Here is a 21,109-nt window from a genome sequence, read left to right as displayed (position 1 = left end):
ATATGGTATAAGTTGATAATGTAATGACTATATATCTGGTGATAAAAAACCCTATGATTTTTTGATACTTAGAAATATAAGCTGCTGATATTTCATATCCACTAGAAGAATTTTTTAGGTTTATGAAAAAAATACCTATGAAAATATGCAACAAAAATGTGTCCCTTCTGCATCAGTAAGAGAACTATATGACAACTATTACCTTTTACTTGTTAGTGAAGTTTCAAAAAGTAGCTAGTGAAGTTTCGAAAAGTAGCTAGTGATTCTCCATAAAGATAAAAGCATATTAAAATATATTTTCATACTTTCAGTAAATTGTAAGTAAACAAAATTATTTTTTATAAGTCTGAAACATTTTTGTGGGTCTCCTAAAACATAGACATTATAAAAAAATTCAAAGCAGACACTTTTACCATTTTTGTGTCCAAATTTACAACTGATGTATTAATTCTGACTGACTGAACATCTTTCATCAATTGGTATTTAAATGAGTTGAATGCAGTGGTGAGACCATAAATATATTTCATAGGTTAGTTCACATTGGAATTCTTAAAGTGTCACAACACTATTGCAGTGTGCTCTTTTTTTTTTAATTGTAAGAAGTGACACTGTTATGAGTAAGATAATCTATGAAGATTAATGGTTAAAAGTTGATATCAAATTGTTGTCATACAACTCTCTCAAAATGCAGTATACAACAATGGAATGATAGAAATATTTATTAATTTAAACAGCTAGCTATAAATTGTGTTTGAGTCATTTGAATAGTTCTTAATTAATTTACTGAGTTAAAATACAAAGTTGCTACAAATATGAAAAGAGTAATAATTTTTGTTAAGTAACAAAAGCTGGCATACATTTTTTATATTATCACTATATTTAAATTTCTTTAAAAAAAAATAGGGTCCAAACAACATAAAGGAAAGGAATATATTTTTTATTTTTACTTGACAACATTTGGATTTAAAAAAATCATTTACTTCATTATAGTATCATAATGAACATTATTTTGAAATAGCCAAAAAATGTATTTGACTTTATCTTTTCAACAAAAGAAGAGGAGCAGAGGGAAAAAAAATCTAAAGAAAGAAAGGAAGAGACGATTGCATTGGAGAATTAAATCAAAATTTTGAATGTGGTCCTAGTAAAATAGTTCTACAAACTGTTTTAAGATGAATGGCTTATAATATTTCTTACATATTAGTAATGGAGTATCAATGTTCATAAATACCTAGTTATGTTGCTATCAGCTATATGTGTTGATTTTAAATCTCATTAACCAATGGTTATGTTACAATTAATTTACTTCCCTAAAACTATATCTCAGGTTGGAAAGGTTTAATGTGTTTCTCCCATTCCTGTTGAAAGCCAATGATAGAGGAGATGACACCAGTTAGTGCAGCAAAGCCTGGGCTCACGTAACTCAATCCACCCAGTGGGATAAACAGATCACAGAAATCTCTCCAGAAGTTCATTCTGGCTGCATGCATTTCAATCTGTAAAAGAAAGTGTCAGCAATTGTCAGACTGGTGTCTGAATAGATTTGAAATGAAGCATCATGTTGAGTTTTAGAAATCTATTTGAACAATCCAACAATGAAATGAGCTATGTTGATCACTCAAAGATCTAATACAGTCCACCAATGAGATCAGAAAAAAGTAAATGAAATAAAATAATAGTGAACAACTATGAATGACAAAAAAAAAGTTAGCAACATTTTTCATTTTATACACAAGTCAATTGGTTTGTTTATGTTATTAGAAAATGGCATTTATATGCCAAATTAAAAAAAAACGACAATAAAAAATGTTTTTGTATATTGCTTTTTTTTTTTATAAAAGAAAGAGACTTTTTTTTTAAATTTTAAAACAGCTTAAACATTACAACAAAATGTGTAGTGAAATGTATTTATGTAGTCAGAGTTTTGAATTAGAGTGGAACAAATTAATAAAACCTGGCAGGTATGTGGATAAGTGCATGCTTGTGTCAAATACTTGGGAGTAATTTTAGTGTTGCATCCATAGTTTGTATCAACTAGCATGTCCAATCCCACTCAAACTAGACAATGACTAATGGCAGGGATGTACTATTTCTAGTTAATTATTCAAAAAATAACTGGATTTTACCAATCTATTGTAAAATTGGATTTTTAAAAAATGTAACATTTGATACTATAACTGTAGCCTGATAACATTAATATCCATCCATAACATTAATACTCAAAAGAATGAAAAAGATATATTTCAAGGAGGAGAACTATACAGCATCCTTTTTTTTTTTAAATTTTATATCTCTCACAATGAGCCAGACAGTGACATGGAGACAATATACTATTTGTACTGTGATACCTAGAGTAGTGTTATTTATTGACCAACTCCCCCCCCCCCTCTTGACATCTAAACCTCACATTTCTTAATCAGGCCCAGGGTATATATATCAGAGTATTTGTGACAGGAAATGAGAGTCAGTCAGTGGAAGCTAGAAACAATGCGCCTGACCAATACTATGCTAAATATCAGACTTGTTCACAAATAAACATTTAGAGAAGAAGCTTGACTGTGTCAAATTATTTTTGTCATTTGACTGGATGAACAAAAAATGTATTAATTACACGAAGGAACTTCATGCCCATGACAATAATGATTTATTAGCTTTCACTTCACAGTAACAGCTTGCTTGATTTAAAAATAATACCTGAAGTTTACTAGTGAGTTTAGCCTTCCTCCCATGCTCTTTGCGGAAGTGATGCAATTGGTTGTGTACAGACTGCAGCTTCACCATGCTAACTATACTAGCAGTTGCCAAAGCCAGCAACCATGCTCTTAGTGACCACTGGGTCCAGAAAGCCTGATCCATCTAGGTTTTACAAAATAAATTCTGACATGTTAACAGTATTATCATTGAATAAGAAGGACTAAAGGATAAATTAAAACATTGCAAGAAACATAAAAATTAATTATTTCACATATAAATTACCATAAAACACATACAAAGAAATAAAAACAATAATCTAGATTAGGCAAAGGCATAGCTAGCAATGTGCGAGTGGTGCGGGCTGCACTGGGCATCAAGTAGTGATGGGCGTCAAGCTAAGGTTAAACTTTCTCTTGTACATACATGAACAAACAGAAACTACTGTATTTAAAATGTTAAGAGAAATGTATATTATTTTTCCTACTTTGTTCATCTCCTATATTCTTTGTTAAAATAAATATAACAAGTAGACCCCCTTGAACAAATTTACTAGTTTTCTTTGAATCTCTTAAGGCAATGCACTTGTACACATCCACTCTTTTCTGAGACACATGGTACATGTTGTTATTTTATTTTCAAAGCATATTGTCTTTATTTACATATTTCTGACAGTTGTAGGTGTGGCTATATTTGTACGGCATAAGTTGATCAAAAATTAATTGCAGTCCACGATGAAAACTTTATGACTCTCTAATTTGGCAATTTAGTCCATTAAACAAGAGCTCATGGAAAACAATGACTTTGATAAAATTATATTTAGTTATCCAGCAGATTTTTAGTGTCTTTTTTATTAAAGTTTAGCTTTGATCAAATACCTTAATGACATCAATTTTTCCAAACCAAAGCATGTTATCTATGAAGAGCCACACAACTTTTGAGGCATTAGAGATGACACTCAGCACTCTAAGAGTAACGTCAGGTGTGTTCAGGGCATCAATAGTTTTAAAGGCCATTTCCACAAAATTACCCAATCGAAGCACTGAATATTAAAAAAAAGCAATAAAATAAAAACATTTTAAAGCATTGTAAATGCTAAATGTTACTTGTATCATCAAGTTCTATCAGCAAATATAAGCGAGATTCAATAGAGTATATATAAAGAAAATATATATATTTATATAACATGAGTTTAAAAGTTTCTTCCTATAAATAAAATAATATTTAAAATAATATTTTTAAAGTTTGCAATGTGGTTTTTTGAGTGATTTTTAAAGTAGATTTCATTGACTAAATTTTCTATCAAAACAGAATTGTAAAACAATTTCTTCATTAGAAATTTGTTTTTTAATAAAAAATTATAAATAAACCACTCTATTCTAGTTAATTGCTCAAAAAATAACTTACCAATCTATTGTAAAATTGAATGTAAAAAAAAAAATTAGCCCTTGATACGCCAGTTTACAATATATGTGTAATATTTAAAGAAAAATATTAAGGAGATGTCAAGACATGAATTAACCTGGAGCGGAGTTTGTGTAAAAGACTGCCACAATAAAGTAGTAGAGAAAAAACTGAATTGAATCCACAGCTAAAAGTTACATTTTTATGCTGACAATTTGTAAGAAATACTTTTAGTTTTTAAAAGCTGTATCTCTAATAATTTTTTGTTAAGAAACAAAAATGACCTAGTGTGGTTTGACTACTGTAGATTTGGTGGTCTAATATGCTGCAATTCCATTCATTAATAATGATGAAAGTATTTATACAACAAAATTAGACTTGTTTTTGATTTGACCTTTGTATAAAACTAATGTGCAATAAATATTAGCAAAGCTTATGTGAACTCACTCTGTCTGTCTGTCTAGTAAAAAGTGTGTGCACGCTATTTCTCCCACTCCTATTCTCGGATCAAGTTGAAACTTAGCACAATTATTCATTAGTATAGACAAAACATGAATAAAAAAACAACAATTAGACAATTAATTATTGTAATTGATTATTTTGATTGATACCAACAAGGGTAAATAATCCTTCAGTATTCATAGATATGGCTAAATATGTAGGGTTTCATCCCCTTAGATAATTGAACACATCATTTCTTCCACACCCATACTCTGATTAAGTAGAAACTTTAAAAAATTATTAACCGTACCTAACAAATCATGAATCAATTAATTATATTGTTTGATAATGAATGGGGGAAATAACTTCTACATTATTGCAAGATATAGTTATAAGTGCAGAGTTCTTTCCCTTTAAGCTTTGTTTGTTTTTTAAGATTTTTAAAAATATTTTGCTTGTTTTAGAAATGCAGTTTAAATCTCACATTTACGAGACAATCCTATAGTTCCTTCTAGCTTTTTCAATCTTGTAATAACTTCTCCTTTTACTGCTGGAGAGCCATAAGTCAGCTGCCATAGTATAAGTTTTGAGCTATACTGGACTAACCTAGAAAACAATTTAAAAAATTAAACAATAATATGACGTTAAACAGTGGTTATAGTTTTTTGTATATTTAAAAAAAAACAAAAAACAACTAAATAATCTAATACTGGCTCAAGGGAAAGGAAAGTGAGAGACGAGTTAATGGATGATCAGGATGTAGAAACTCACTGCACAAAACCTTAATACTTGCAACAGAAAGGCAAAGGTAAATGATGCTAGAGAATAAGCCAAAGAAACACTGGTAGATATTTCTACATTCTTCATTCATAAAGACACCCAGCTTTATTTTGAGTAAAGTTAGGTATATAGAAAAATTGTCAGGCTCTAACTGTATTGTGCTTACCAATTAAGAAAAATAAAAGAAAAAAATTTGAAAAGTGTACTTCAGTAATTACAGTTCTAGAGTAAAAAAAGCCAAGACAGTAAATTAAATCACTTCAAAAAATATCTTCTACCACATCTAATTTATTGTCTGCATTGTCCGATGTTTTTGACAAGTAGATCTATATATCTATATCTATATATATACTGCATAGTTTATTTATGTCTTAGCATCAAACACATAAGATTGATTTATTTCACTTAAAATAGGTTTTGGTTCTAAGAAAAAGGATGGATAAAAGTTATCTTGGTTTACATCAAATGTGTATAAAATTATTTAACAAGTGTTCTTGCAGGAGCTTAAATTTAAAAATATTTCTAAAGAACGTTTAACATCAAGGACTTTCAATTGTTGTAATTTTAAGCAAAAAATAACAGAGTGAAGAAATTCATTCTAAATGTATTTGTCAAGTATGGTATACTAGGCTTGAGACTCTTTGATTAATACTCTTTTATGTGATTTATTCCTTTAAAAAGAAAAAGTTCCCCTTTCAGACCCTAGGGTCTATAGGGCAGATGATGTGAAGGTCATCTGTTTCTGTGGCCCATGGTTCCTTGCTTTGTTGCAAGAAAGCATTGTTGTTTGCAGATCAGGTGTTATTTTCTAGTCTTATGTTTTAGTTCCTTTCATAAATCTGTTGTTGATTTGTTGATTTGAGGCACATCGGCACTCATAAATCTGTCTATTAGAGCTACTAATTCATTTATGGTTTATCTTCTTCTTGTTCTTCTAGCCAGCTTTTTGCTGCTGAGCTGTCAGCTCTTTTGCAGACTGTGCAAGGAAAAATAGTGTGCAGTTTTCTTCAGTTAAATGGTTTATAGAAACAATGATTTCTTCAGAAATTAGACCCAATAACATAAGAGAGAAATTTTAATTACTTAAAATGTATGCTTAATATTAAGTTAGAATCAATTTTAAATTTCATTGCTTTCTCTCAAAGTTGTACTCACCTGAATATCTTGTCCCTCGCAGATGTGTGGGAGTTAAAATTTATTAAATTTTTAGAAATTGTCATTTTTAATATTAAATTCAGGCCAATCTTTTTAATTCGATGTAAAAATATTCTCTTATTCCTCTTGTGAAACTTCAAATCTTTCAGTGCTTGCTAGTCAATGATCTTTAAAATAAAATGTAAGATTTACTAGCATCCAATATCAACCTAGATTAGATCTAGACAGACTAGTGTAAAATCTAGAAATCATGTGATGTTGATGATATTTTTAAACTTAGTTTATGAGATCTAACAATCTAACTACATGTAAAAATACTGACTAGCTAAATTAAGAGCTCAGACTTTTAAGTAATTTACACTAGGATTATTTGGGCTGTTTGATATTAGCCAGTGCGATATTGGAAATGGTATTTTCCTCTTATAGTCAAACTGTGGAATTTTACATCTCAAGAGATCTTTTCCATTTGCAAATTCTCATGTGAGTAAAAAGGCCAACCCTAGATACACATATATGTGTGATCACAGGTTGGGTGCTGCTTTGTTTTTAGCCTTTTTCCTACTTCATTAAACCATCTGTGATGAAGGACTATTCCTTTATGCTTTCTTTCCATGTAATTCTATACAGTGCTACTTTCTCCCAACTGCTGGTATTGATTCTGGCATAAGGATGGCCCCTTTGTGGGGCTTGAGCTTCCAGCCACCCATGAAAGGAGGAATTCATGCAGGGGCTCGGAAGAGCGTGCAACATGCCAAGACAGGTGTGAATAAATGATCACCTAGTCGATGGGGCCTCCTGACAGAGAGATCAGTGAAGAGCCAATTTCTCATCCTGGCCATGAGATAAAAGCTTTTCTCGGGTCACATGGTTCATAAAAGGGGTGTGCTTGCCTTGAACCATTTAGACATCTGAACCAGGTAATTGATTCTGAAGAGCTCCATGTCGCATTCATCAGTGTATGACCTGCAGCTCTCTAGCCTTCTATTTTATCAACACACAATATTTCTTGTGGGAGTCAACCCTGTGGCATTCTGTGATCATGACCCATCCAAAAGAAGCGTATATTGCTGATAACATCTTGGTTGTCCTGGCACCCTGTTCTTCAAAGGACTTCTTCATTGGTTATTTTGTCTTGCCAGCTTATTTTTAGGATCCACCATAAGCATTAGAGTAGGTGGACCATATTCTGCTCCCATATAGCAGAGTGCTCAACACAGGTCCAAAAGACTAGACTTTAGTATTGGTAGCAAAAGTATTAACACATGTACATACTCTTTTCTGCATCAATTAGATATCTATATCTGCATCACCAGCATAGAGCAGTTCCCTAATTAACACCTAACTTTGGTTTTGCCCTCAAACTGTATAAAGACAGGAAATCCTATTCAACAATGTTACTCAATCTATGTTTTTAATAGTTACTAATAGTGTCTTGTCATTTTGCCTACATTATATATATAGAACTATATAGTGATTTAGATTTGAAGAGATCTACCCTAAAGAATTTGTATAAATATTTAATCTAAATTATATATTTATAGTAAGAATTCAGATCTCTAGTCACTAGGCCTATATATTTAATATAGATTACAATATATCTATCTAGGATAAAAGCTTAAATTTAAAGTTAAACTCTAAGCAATCTAAATCTAATTCAATTACTTAATTCTGGTCTAGATGATATTGTAAGTCTTATTATTATAAATATTACATCTATTCTAATCTATATATAATATATATATATATTTATAAAGATATAGTTATAATGTAGACAATGTATAGATTATAGATCTAGGTGTCAAGATTGGCTGCCTGGTCGTGCGGTTTGTGCGCTAGACTGTCGTTCGGATTTGTCGAGGGTTCAAACCCTGCCCGCTCCCATCCCCCGTCGTCCTGCTGGAGGTTTGGACTAGGAAGTAAACTATCTTCAACTCTGAAGGAACATCCGAAACATGTAAAACATTTTACAAAAAAACTTTTTTTAAAACAAGATTTAGAATTACTATCAATTAGTCGTTAGAAAGATTAATTAGATTTAGATTATTATCATGCTATAGACTAGGTCACTAGACTTAAATTAATAGAAAATAGACTATAGAGTCATATAGACCTATAATCAAATAATCTAGATTTTAAGTAAACTGACTAGCTCTTAGGTGAGTCTCTCAATCACTCAACCACCAATCTCGTTGAACTTGTTAGTCGTTGAGTTGTTGGTGTTGACAGCCGACATCTGTTGAATGTTGTAACTTGTAGTCAACTTGTATCATAAAAATTATTCAGATAAATTTCTACAATAATTTATTTTATATCAACGAAATTATCGGAAATAGACTTAAAATAGTAAATCTAGAGTAATCTAGCAATCTAGATTAAAATTCTTTTAGACGATCTATTAAAAATAATTAACTAGATTCTAGATCTGTAAAATAGTCATCCTACTTTGTTACTAGACTATATCGATTCTAGATTAGTTTAGCCTTTATCGCTTCGTGAATAAATTGTTTGACCTCATTGTGAACTTTCAACTTTATTACCGAGTGTTTTATACAACAATAATATTATTCGAGATCTTAGAATAGATCTCTATTCATTTGTTTTTCAGTCGTAAAAAAAAAGTGTCAACTCTAACTTTACCTTTGACCCTAGAAAATCTCTATTTATACAATAAAGAGACAAGAGTTCCAATAAGGGATACTACCGTTACGATTAGTGAATGAAAGTTACCCATTTTATTTTATATCTATAAAGTTACCTAAAAATGTATCGATTTTGACACTTAACTACTCTTTGTTTACATCTTCATTTTTAAAGCCAAGGGAAAAAAAAAGACCACTAAAATTATGAATTGTCTACAGATTAAAAAATGAGCAAATACAAATATAGGCCTTTTTTTCAATATTCAACAGATCTAAATCTAGTCCTAACATGTAATCGATTTAGAAATGTATTTTGTTCATTGTGTATAATGGCTACTATTGTTAGCAGCCAGTAAAGGGATTTGGTTACGCGAACTGTTACAGCACCACTTCGACGAAAGTCAAGGGACAGATGATAATGAAAAAGACAGAATAAAACCTTTTTACAAATTAAAAATATAATGCAACACTGTTAACCATTTATTACTTTAGTTTAAAAAAAGTACAATTAATGTTGACATAGGCCTACATAATAATAATTGTCATGTTACTATTGCTAGTCATCATCATCAAACTCCATTTGAGTGAGAATTTGTCGAGACGGTGATTAGCAAGTTTGGGGAAGATCAGCAAGTCTGGGAAAGATCTGCAAGTTTGGGGGAGATCAGCAAGTCTGGGAGAGATCAGCAAGTTTGGGAGAGATCTGCAAGTTTGGGGGAGATCAGCAAGTCTGGGAGAGATCTGCAAGTTTGGGAGAGATCAGCAAGTCTGGGAGAGATCAGCAAGTTTGGGGGAGATCAGCAAGTCTGGGAGAGATCTACAAGTTTGGGGGAGATCAGCAAGTCTGGGGAAGATCGGCAAGTCTGGGAGAGATCAGCAAGTCTGGGGGAGATCAGCAAGTCTGTGGGAGATCAGCAAGTCTGGGGGAGATCAGCAAGTCTGGGAGAGATCAGCAAGTCTGGGGGAGTTCAGCAAGTCTGGGGGAGATCAGCAAGTCTGGGGAAGATCAGCAAGTCTGGGGAAGATCAGCAAGTCTGGGGGAGATCCGCAAGTCAGGGGGAGATCAGCAAGCCTGAGAGAGATCAGCAAGTCTGGGGAAGATCAGCAAGTCTGTGGGAGAACAGCAAGTCTGGGGGAGTCAATTGGAATATGAAACAAAGTTTCCTCTTCTTCCCCGCAGCTGGGGCTGAGTCGAAGTTTGGCCATAGTCGTGAGAAATATGAGCCAAAAGGACAGTGGCATGTCCTGCACTGTGTTATAATGACTTGCTCTGGCCTGGACAGCCTCCACCACGGGAAGTGCGGCCAGGGCGCCTCATGCGCTTTTAGACTCCACGGGCTTTTTGGGACTTGTCCCAGCACTCAAAAACTCAAACCACTTTTCCATTCTGTTTTTGAATTATAGCCAGGGCATGATGAAAACTTACAGTCTGTTTAGTTGGTGGAATTCGCCTCCCTGGTGGGCCAAGGAGTCTGCAATGGTGTTGAGAGTCGAAGTATGGCCATAGTCGTGAGAAATATGAGCCAAGAGGACAGTGACATGTCCCGCACTGTGTAATAATAACTTGCTCAGGCCTGGACAGCCTAGACCACGGGGAAGTGCGGTCAGGGCGCCTCATGCGCTCCCAGACTCCTTTTAGGACTTGTTCAAGCATTCAAACCATTTTTCCATTTCTAGTTTTTAGATTGTAGCCAGAGCATGATGAAATCCCACAGCCTGCTCGGCGGGTGGTATTAGCCCTCCCTGGTGGGCCAAGGAGTCTGCAATGGTGTTGTCAGACTCGGTACCCAATGCATTATTACAGGGGTGCAATAGCGTTGATTTATGTTGTGTGAAGCCATGATGACATCATGACAGTGTCGATATTGGGGGGTAATGGTCCAGGGCTTTGCAAAGCCTGTAGTACAGGTTTTAAGTCCCTACTATAACAATCTATGTTGCCCTCAAATGTCCCTCGCCGAGTTGAGAGTCAATGATTGCCATGGCCTCCGAATAAAAACTGCAAACACTACCAAATGGTCCAAAGATTTTAACTGAGTCAGAGGCATGCACAGATTTTGCAGTTTGCTAGTATGTTGGTATGGATTTTAAAGTTTTGTAGATCTGCATAATGAGTCATCAAAAGTCATCGGAACCCACTGTTTGAATCGTTGACAAATATTGCTGATGAAAAAACGTCAAAAAGAACTACAAGAGGCAATGAAATATGTCACTTTATGGAATTCAAATGCAACATGCCTCATTGTCTATAAAAAAAATCCGATCCTTCCAAAAAAAAAAGTCAGATGGGACGAAAATAATATTTGCATCTTGCAAATCTTACTTGATCTTTATGAGGAAAATGACATTGAACCCGACAAACATATAGGGCCTAGGCCTACACTAATTCCTGTGGGAAAAAAAAACAACACTTTCAAATGCTTGCTGACAGCATTTCATCAGTCTTTCCAAATGTAGCTGACATCACGTTTGCACTTGCCAGATTTACATTCAAAGTAAAAGTTGAACATGTTCCGAAGACATATTCTATTGAATAGTGATTTCTCTTCAATGTCAGTTACACAAATCTGGATCAAGTGTTTGCAGTCATATCCCGATTTGTCCTTTTCTTCCACTTCCAATAATATATTTTTACGAAACATGAGTTTTCCAGCCTGCTAGTTCTCAAGCCTAAATTCAGAAAAGACTTGATGCAGAAGATGATATTCGTTATGATCTTGTAAATAATTCCTGATCTGGTGAAACAGAAAATTTCTGAGCCTGTCACAACATTATTGTGATTTATAAGAGTTAACTGCTCTGTTGTGATTTTCAAATATTCACATAAGTATGCAACATGATATGAGGAATGAAGAAAAGAAAAAAAAATGCAAATCAAAGACAAAATGTCATTTATATAATTTAATTATAAAGAGAAATATAAATATATACAGGTATTACAAGAATACAATTACATATTGTTTTGTGATAGAAAAAAACTTGGCAATGCATATGAAATATATCCATTAGGATTACGATTACTTATGCTTATGAAAGAAAATCATTTTATGGTTGGGGATCGCCGCATAGTTAGAAATGGTAAAATGGGGACGCCGAGCTAAAAAGGCGGAGAACCGCTGACCTAGGAGAAGAAAAACTCTGATTTAAAAAATTTGCTGCCTTGTAGCTATACCCCATTACGGGAAAGGCTTCGGGAGTCAACCCTGAGGAAAATCAGGACCCGGCGACTTTTAGGCAGTATGAGGCACTCAGTGCTCTACTCTGGTAGAGCATGCGACGCCGCTGACATCAAACTGTATACATCAGCTGCGTGGAGAGGGGGGGGGGGGAACCGATGTGTCGGCGACCACAGCTAACACTCAGGCATTCATCTCATTTCCATAAGATGATCCATAGTCGCTTCGACATAATTATGCATAAAAAAAACCTAGGAACGCCACTTCATGGGTGACTGATCTGTCCGATATGATCCAAAGAAATGCTTTGCAGAATCTGTCGTAGTGAATGTCGTTGGTGATTGTCCCAACGCCTAAGGAGCTTCACTCCTGCACACTTTAACCACCAAAAAGCTTGCTATTTATAGATTAGTTTCCATGTATACGAATTTCCCAAAATGGTTGAAAGACAACATCATGAGACTCGATATTTTGTATTATTATTATTATTATTACGGTATTACCTATTCCCATTTTTTCTTCGAGACATTATGTCCCCATTAGCAGATGTTCATTTCTTAAAATCTATCCCGAGACAATGTCATCCAATTGAACACTAGTGTACTGACGTATATCTAGTGTTTCTTTCTCCGTGTCACGAATCTAACAACGACACATGCTCAAATCTGGATTTACTTTATCGATGAGTCTATTGACTGTCTCACCGTCTGATAACATGTCTGTTATTGTAGCTGCTGGTCATAAGCATACTGGAAACAAAACATACACAAAAAAACTATATTTAAATATTGAAACTGTTTTAGAATTAAATAGATTTGTAACCGATGTTTTGTTTAGATAGTAGTTTCTTCATTACCATGTCTCAGCCTTCCTAACATCCATGACTGCACTTTAGTAGACCTACTTTTGTGCTACAAGTATTAGCACAGACAGGAATAAATAGTAATAAGGCCTAGATGACAAGTATAGTTAGTAGAACGTCGTTTATCCGAAATGTCAAAAATCCGAACTGCCTTTTTTTCTTTACGATAACTGCAGATAAACACTATTCCAATACTACAAGTCAACTCATACAAATATCCGCGGGTTTCATTGTTGACAACAAGCTCCCATGGAGAGACCACCTCGAAACCCAAAGGGGCGTCAAAAAAAAAAGATTTTCTGGAAATTTTCAATAAAAAAAATTATTTTAACTAACAAACATTTTTACATATAAATAATCATTACTTGATCTGTTCTAAAGTATCACTATACTTATTTTATTTCTACAAGAGACTTCCACTCGCGTTAAATCTGATGTATAATCACCGTGATGAATATAATGCGCTTCGTTTATGACAATTTGTCAAAAAATCTTTTACTAATAACAAATCTGATTATAGCTTATAATTCAGTCAACAGTAGATGAGTAAAACTGTTATAAAAGAATTTACTAAAATAATTAGATACAATAAAAATCCATTTTTTTGCTACATCTTGATCAACAATCCTTTTTTTTTCAGTTTAAAATAATTTAGGTTGTTTTTTTGTGAGTTATTCAAATTCTAAGGCCAGTGTTTCTCAAACTGTGTGCCTCCCCCCCCCCCCCCCAACAACCCCCTAGGGGGCTGACAAAGATGCGCAATAGTTATTTTATTTTTTTTTACATTTTTTATAAGAACAAAACAACAACAACAACAAATATTGTAGCTATAATCCAAATTTCGGTAGGCTATTAGTCAAGTAAAAAGAATATTATCAATGCTTAAAAAGAAATGGTTACATTAAGTGGAGTCGTTACATCTACTAATTTAGACCTTTCAAACTGTTTTATATGAGAAGCGTCTGCAACAAGAACGATTCATAAAGATCTTTTCAAGAAGACTTAGATTCTAGCGAGTACTTTCGTAAGGGACACTTACTTGAGCACAGTAAAATTCATCCGAGTGAAGAACCATCATTCAGTTGGCACTTCTTTACGTAAACAAATAGGAACGCTACAAGACATCTTTCTGAACACCTGTACGATATTTCGATCAAGCCTATTACGAACGTACATGGTCTAATGCGTAGAATAGATCTCAATTGAGGATATAATTAGCATGTTTTTCAATAAGTCTTCAAAAACGATTTCTTGATTGAAACATTCTGTTGGCAAAAGCAATATCTACATAGCTAAAGACTTTCGACATTTGCTCTCGATGAGCGATAACATAGGTCGAGTCAAATGAAGTTTAGTGCCAATTGTTAGTTGATTTTCTATATTGATTCCAGAAGATGAACAAACTCGATATAGACACGAATGGCACAACACTAGCCCACAGATGTCTGAAAATTCAGACCCAAACTAAATCAAGTCATCTATTCTATGCTATAGTCAGTTTAGTCATATCATTAGTTCCATGTGGAGACGCAAAAGCTTGAAAAGGCAAATTACAAGACTAGTCATTAAAACTATAATAATAGTAATGATAATTTTATTCATAAAGTGCTGTTAACAAACATGATGTAGGCTTAAGGCGCTGTGATAACATTACAGATACTAGTCATTAAAACTATATGCCAGTGAAACAGCTGCGAGATGCAGGATTGTTTTAAATACTCATCCATAAGAAAGCGTTAAAAAGCTGACAAACCAACATTTAAAGCTATGAAAGAGAATCCATAATTGCCATAAACCCCCCCCCCCAAAAAAAAAGAAATGAAAAAAACTAAGATGCATGCTACAATTAGGCACATAAAAAGAACTGGTGCATGAATTATCCAAAGTACGCACCACAGACAGAGAGTACGAATCTGCTTTTGGTTACAGATTTTTTTAACGTTTCGCCAATAATAAATAAAGGTTAAAGGTCAATGCTACTAATTGTAAGAAGATCCGCGTCTTTTTGAACTAATGGGTGGATTAAAGGGCCAAAGAATTGTCAGACTATGCATTTCTTTTCATTCGTATTGTAATAACTGATGGGAGGCAACTCAACGATATGTGAGCTGGCGATCCTAGATTTAATTTTTTGTTTGTTATGGGTTAGTGTTAGGGTTGCTAGGTTAGGTTAGGTCGGCAGAATGGCAGCAGTGGCAGGAAGGATGCAGCGGTCCCAGGCTAAAGTTGAGGTGCCTCGGAAGAGTGACCCGAGAGGAGACAAAACTACAGCTCTCCCATGCCTTCGGAGAGAGGTCAGCCCAATGTTAACGGATGGCGAGATGGCAGTTGAAGTCTGGACTGATGGGTCATCGCCAAACTTTGTTATTGAATGTGTGAAGCGATACTACCAAAACTTAGACAGTTCCAGCACAGGTTTTTTTTGCAAGTAGCCATGTACTGGCCTGACAGAGGTGCCCCACCGCCACCTCTGTGTTTTAAACAACTGGGCCAGTTTGTCCTTCCATTTAGGACGACTGTCAGCCCAGTTGCAACGGCAGTTTTGTGGCCATTGCCCACACCATGAAAGGTCCTCACCTGAAACATAACTGCTATCAGGTCGTCCATTTGACCCTCCACTCCTTGGTGACCTGCTCACATTTTTGGTGTCAGAAGTGGGATCTGTGCTTAAGTAATCAGACACACATTGTTTTCTTAGGGATTAGGTTGTTGTTAGGTTTTTTTGAGGCTTTTGTTAGGTTGATTTAGGTTTTGGTTAGGCTTCGTTAGCGCATTGTTAGGATTGCATAGGTTGGTATTAGTTTTAGGTTTTGATAGCAGATAGCAGTAGGAATCAGTGTTGGAGAATTTATTTTGTTGTTGGTTGTTAGAATATAGGATATGGATAGTTTAGTTTGTTGTTTGAGTTTTGTTTTATGTAGTGGTCTTCGTTATGGTCAGTAGTGAGTTGGTTTTAATGTTACTTGGAGATGTAGTTCTATGAAGTTGTTGTAGTGCATTGTGAGGTAGTTAGTATTGTTGTTATGGGTTAGTGTTAGGGTTGCTAGGTTAGGTTAGGTCGGCAGAATGGCAGCAGTGGCAGGAAGGATGCAGCGGTCCCAGGCTGAAGTTGAGGTGCCTCGGAAGAGTGACCCGAGAGGAGACAAAACTACAGCTCTCCCATGCCTTCGGAGAGAGGTCAGCCCAATGTTAATGGATGGCGAGATGGCAGTTGAAGTCTGGACTGATGGGTCATCGCCAAACTTTGTTATTGAATGTGTGAAGCGATACTACCAAAACTTAGACAGTTCCAGCACAGGTTTTTTTTGCAAGTAGCCATGTACTGGCCTGACAGAGGTGCCCCACCGCCACCTCTGTGTTTTAAACAACTGGGCCAGTTTGTCCTTCCATTTAGGACGACTGTCAGCCCAGTTGCAACGGCAGTTTTGTGGCCATTGCCCACACCATGAAAGGTCCTCACCTGAAACATAACTGCTATCAGGTCGTCCATTTGACCCTCCACTCCTTGGTGTCCTGTGTCAGCCACTGATCATCTCTACTAGGCAGCGGTAATAGACCGACCAGAGCTGTACCAGTCGTCAAGAGCGAGGAACGGAGCAAACCTGTAGTTGTTTTATTTCTCTTTCTTACTTTCTATTACATATGTTGTTTATAGGTAATCCTTTATTTTTTTGTTATTCTGTTCTTTAAATGTGTATGATTTAGCTGCACTGTTTCTCTGTGTGGCTATGTTCTTTCATGCTTTAATTTTTATGCTCATGTATATTTTTTTATGATTTATATTTTTATATTTCCATGTATGCTTTACTAGTTGTGTTGCCTGTATTGCAACCTAGTAGAGATTAAGTAAGATGTTAAGTAAGTTTTTTTAAAGTCTTTATTGGGCTCTCAAAAGCCAATATTGTGCTGGAATGTTGTAGTTGCTGTAGTAAAGTGCTGTTTGTACAATTTTTCTAGTCATGTTAATTTTCGATGTTGCCGTCAAGGTACTCGTTATGTTATTTGTCTTGGAGGCTATGACGTAGATAAATGTAATACATTTTACTCAGTATTCTGTTGTTGTCTTTGGAAGGCCATGTAATGTTTTTTTGTAAGTAGTTTCGACTTTTTTTTTACTTTTTGAAGTACTTAAGGTGCTCATTAATGTCCTATTAAGCTGATTTGTCTGACAGTGGTACTTTTATTTTGTATTTTTCTATGTCTTACCACCACTAGGTTAGATGCCCTGTTTATAAGTTATGACACATTAACTTCAGGTTAGTGTTGTGACACTGTATGACTATTTTTTTGTGTGTGTGTTTCGGCACTTGGCTGAACATGCCAGATGATGTTTTACTTTTTTCTATGTTCTGGTCTGTATGACCCTAGTAAAGCCTTTAGTGGCTGACCATAAGTCTGTGTGACTATGGACCTGTTTGAAACCTTGTTGGCTTTGTATAAGTCTGTGTGACTTTGTTTTAGCCTGTGTGGCTAAGGAACTGAGTTAAGCCTCATAGAGTTCCTGTTGGTCTGTGTGACTAATCTTATTATGTTTGGCTAGGGCGTCATTTGCTCTAACCATATAGTTTTCATTATATTATTTTTTTAGTTCCATTTTTTTAGGATGTCATGAACTATATTTTGTATTACCTGTATTTTTATTGTTCTGATGTAAGCTTTGCCACTTGTGAAGCCATTTAGTACTGAGAGCTATGGTTATAGTTCTCCGTTCTCTTGTATGAATTCATTTTTATTTTATTTCTGCTGTGTATATTTTGACTTTTTATCTCTGTATTTAGTGTATTTTTATTTTGCGGGGACGCAAAAGTTTTGAGCGGGGGTGAATGTGAGCTGGCGATCCTAGATTTAATTTTTTTATCTATTTTTATCTGTATTTTAAGTTTTGTAAACTATCTAGGCTAGTGCTGAGTGCATGCCGGTCTCCCGCCAGCTCTTTTACTTTAGAAGTTAGTTTGTATGAGTCATGACCTGGCTCTATAAATAGAAAGGGTGCGGTCAGTTCTTTCTTTTTCCGGTGTTGACCGTTGGTCAGTGTGACCATGTAGAAGATATAGTTATTTAATTGTTGTGCTTATATTCATCTGGGACCGCCTGCTATAATTCCTGTCCTTACATCTACTGTATGCTGTAGTTACGTTTACTGCTGTCGTTACGTACTGTCGTTACGTCTACTGCCATTAGTCTGCCATCGCTTTCTTGTACCTTTTTTGTTGTATTTTAAGCTTAGGTCTAGGGTAGTAATTGTAGTGATTTAGTTAGATAGTTGGTTTGGTTAGTTTGTTAGTGTTTGTAGGGGTGTAGATTTAGAGGGTTTTAGTTAGTTGCTGAGTTCAGTTGTAGTGTTAGTGTATATGTTATATTTTATTATTGGTTTATTTGTGTATGTAAATAAAGTTTCTTTTTGTTTTATTTATCCTAAAGTAAAAGTTTCGTTATTGCTTTCTTTTAGTTAGTTTAGTTTAGTCTAGTTGTCTGGTTACTTAGGTGACTCTAGCCCCTTGGTCGTAGACTGAGGTGTCACAGATTGAGCCCACCCAGTAGCGCAAACATCTGCCTACTGTATAAAATTTAATGTTGAGCAGCAGTAAGAATAGGCCCTCCCACTCGCGCCTGCCTGACCTGCTCACAGATATACATGTTTATTTACAAGAAGACATCACACATACATAAAACAACGTCTGCCTTGAGCACAGCATCTTTATCCGCTCTAGACTTAGGCGGTACTTCGTTCACTTCCTTCTAATGTCAATATTCTTCTCAGTCTAGTCTCTGATAGTGCGCACCTTCTCAGTCTAGTCTCTAATAGTGCGCACCTTCTTAGCCTAGTCTCTGATAGTGCGCACCTTCTTAGTCTAGTAGTGCGCCCCTTCTTAGTCCAGTCTCTGATAGTGCGCACCTTCTTAGTCTAGTCTATGATATTGCGCACCTTCTCAGTCTAGTCTCTAATAGTGCGCACCTTCTTAGTCTAGTCTCTGATAATGCGCACCTTCTGCACTATCTAAGATGGCGGTGTGCAAGGCAAGGCTACAACAGTATGTAAATGGGCAGCTCAGTAAGGAGGAGCAAAGTAAATTGATTTGCCTCATAAGGCCATTCGCCCCCCCCCCTCCACCGTCTGTCTGTATTACAATCCCCATACTTTTGGGGGGGGGGGGTATGTTGGGTTGGCTATTGCCCCTACACTCACTCCTCCATGATCCTCCAGTGCTACTGCCCCAACTACTCTAAACGATATTGCTGCAGATCTGTTACCACATTATGTGTAAACGAAACAAGGTGAGAAGGTTGAACTTGATTCTTGTGCACGTGAACAGGGTAGTCTTTGCAAGAGCACAACGAAAGTAATATTCTATATCAAGTCTGCTTCTGTATTTAGATTTGATTATAGTAGCAGAAAGAGAGACAGAGTGAGTTGATATAAACTTTTTCTAAAGTTACTGTCAATGAAAAAACTGTGTATAATGTCAAGTTTTACACATTAATTTAGTAAAATAAAAATGGATGCCCTGAGGAGATCCCTAGCAAATTGTAATTCGACTCCACGTACACACAGGCTAAGAGCTTCCACAACGACCCTACATAACCAACACTCTTAAGTGGCATTGCCAAAAAGCTGAAAAACAAAACGCACGCCTTTTTCCTTGGCACTGACTGCAAAAGAGTTTACATCTCAATTATTCTCAGCAGCAAGAAGCTGGCTAGATGAAGATCTTATGATTGCAACTGAAATTTACGGACACAAAAAAGTGACAGTTTGATGACGGAGCTTAGTCGGCGAAAAGAGAACTTTAACTCAATATCTGATAGTCAACGGATTGGTTTGCCTCAGATGTGGTAGGCCTACTATATGCAGTTCGCAACTGGATCTAGATCTACGTAGTTACATGACATACTGCATTCAACCTTAATCTTCGGACTACAAGATACTATTTAGATCTATAGAACGTCAACAGAAAAAAAAATCCTGCTTTCTGGGAGTTGGCATTAAACGTTTTGAAGGGAAATCTCAAGTTTAAACGTTTTGAAGGGAAATCTCAAGTTTTTAGCGGTGGGACGTAGATAACAAATAGTAAGCGCACGACATCTAACGACATTGTTGGGTGGTCTGTGACTAGGCGGGAGGGTGTGTTAAAGAGGGGCTGGGTTAGGGTCCTTGAAGTGGAGATGGGTATCCTGGTAGCTAGTTTGAAAAAAAAAACACAACGCTTACATAATAATAAATCTTGAGGTAATCTAGAAAACAAGTTAATGTAAAACACCACGTGAGCCCACAATTACGCCTTCTAATTAATTCATTTAAATATAGAGAGAAACAAATAGAAGCTAAAAAGTGCCGAGATTTGGGAGGTCCGTGACCTGGCGGGAGGGTGCAGCAGCTGTGGGGCGGTTGAGGGTTTCTGGTGGTTGGGTGTTTAAAAGGGTTTGGGTGAGGGTCTTTGATTGTGGACTGGGTATCCTGGTAGCTAGCCTATAAAAAAAAGCATTGAAGAAAAACCATTCATTGGGTAATCAATCTTTAAACGCTTTGAAAGGAATAAAGACATTATTGAAGCACTTCTTCAAAAGGCTCTGGTTGATGAAGGAGAGGATCCGGAAATATACTTGTTTGAAGTGGATCCAGATATAGGCGAGCTTCTGAGTATTATGCAAGACTCAACACAATACATGAACGACTCGATACTAGCACAAATTCAACGAATGGGCACAGTGTAGGACAGTAGGACTCGATGGGAACCATGCAAGACTCAATGGGCAACATGCAAGACTCATGAAGAGGTAGGGAATCTATTAAGTACCTCCAAGGATGTGACAATGGAACAATTAATTCAGTGCAAGATTCAATGATGGCTTCGATGGACCAGCTGAAGGATAACGTGAAAGTCACATTTTTTTTTTACTTGTTGGCTGACGAGCCGTTGCCTAATCAAGGCTCTGGCTGTACAAATAGTTTTGACGGAGGC

General features: G+C 35.7%; 1 protein-coding gene across 10 annotated transcripts; it reads right to left on the bottom strand.

Annotated features, from left to right (window-relative positions):
* Window positions 1-151: 151 nt before the first annotated feature.
* On the bottom strand, window positions 152-9,109 carry LOC106058708 (peroxisomal membrane protein 11A-like). 10 transcript variants are annotated; one of them, XM_013216196.2, is made up of 7 exons: window positions 8,982-9,109; window positions 8,618-8,704; window positions 6,472-6,638; window positions 5,021-5,142; window positions 3,570-3,733; window positions 2,695-2,856; window positions 152-1,496 (listed from the first exon to the last, which is right to left on the bottom strand). In XM_013216196.2, the coding sequence occupies exons 3-7, from the start codon at window positions 6,534-6,536 to the stop codon at window positions 1,317-1,319; spliced, it is 693 nt and encodes a 230-aa protein (XP_013071650.2). In that variant the 5' UTR covers window positions 6,537-6,638; window positions 8,618-8,704; window positions 8,982-9,109; the 3' UTR covers window positions 152-1,316. The 10 variants fall into 10 exon arrangements, with proteins under 10 accessions (XP_013071650.2, XP_013071651.2, XP_055861045.1 ...); XM_013216197.2 differs by having other exon boundaries at window positions 9,009-9,109; XM_056005070.1 differs by having other exon boundaries at window positions 8,618-8,731; window positions 9,009-9,100.
* Window positions 9,110-21,109: the final 12,000 nt, after the last annotated feature.

Source organism: Biomphalaria glabrata, chromosome 11 (assembly GCF_947242115.1).
Source record: "Biomphalaria glabrata chromosome 11, xgBioGlab47.1, whole genome shotgun sequence".
Classification (NCBI taxonomy): Eukaryota; Metazoa; Mollusca; class Gastropoda; family Planorbidae; genus Biomphalaria; species Biomphalaria glabrata.
This window is presented reverse-complemented; position numbering and strand designations above follow the sequence as displayed.

What these genes read in the sequence shown, in the direction of transcription:
- LOC106058708 (XM_013216196.2), bottom strand. Translation starts at nt 6,536, where the DNA reads ATGACAATTTCTAAAAATTTAATAAATTTTAACTCCCACACATCTGCG. An exon ending in GCGAGGGACAAGATATTCAG is followed by an intron (nt 5,143 to 6,471) that starts GTGAGTACAACT and finishes ATTGTTTTCTAG; the next exon opens with GTTAGTCCAGTATAGCTCAA. An exon ending in TATAGGATTGTCTCGTAAAT is followed by an intron (nt 3,734 to 5,020) that starts GTGAGATTTAAA and finishes TTTAATATTCAG; the next exon opens with TGCTTCGATTGGGTAATTTT.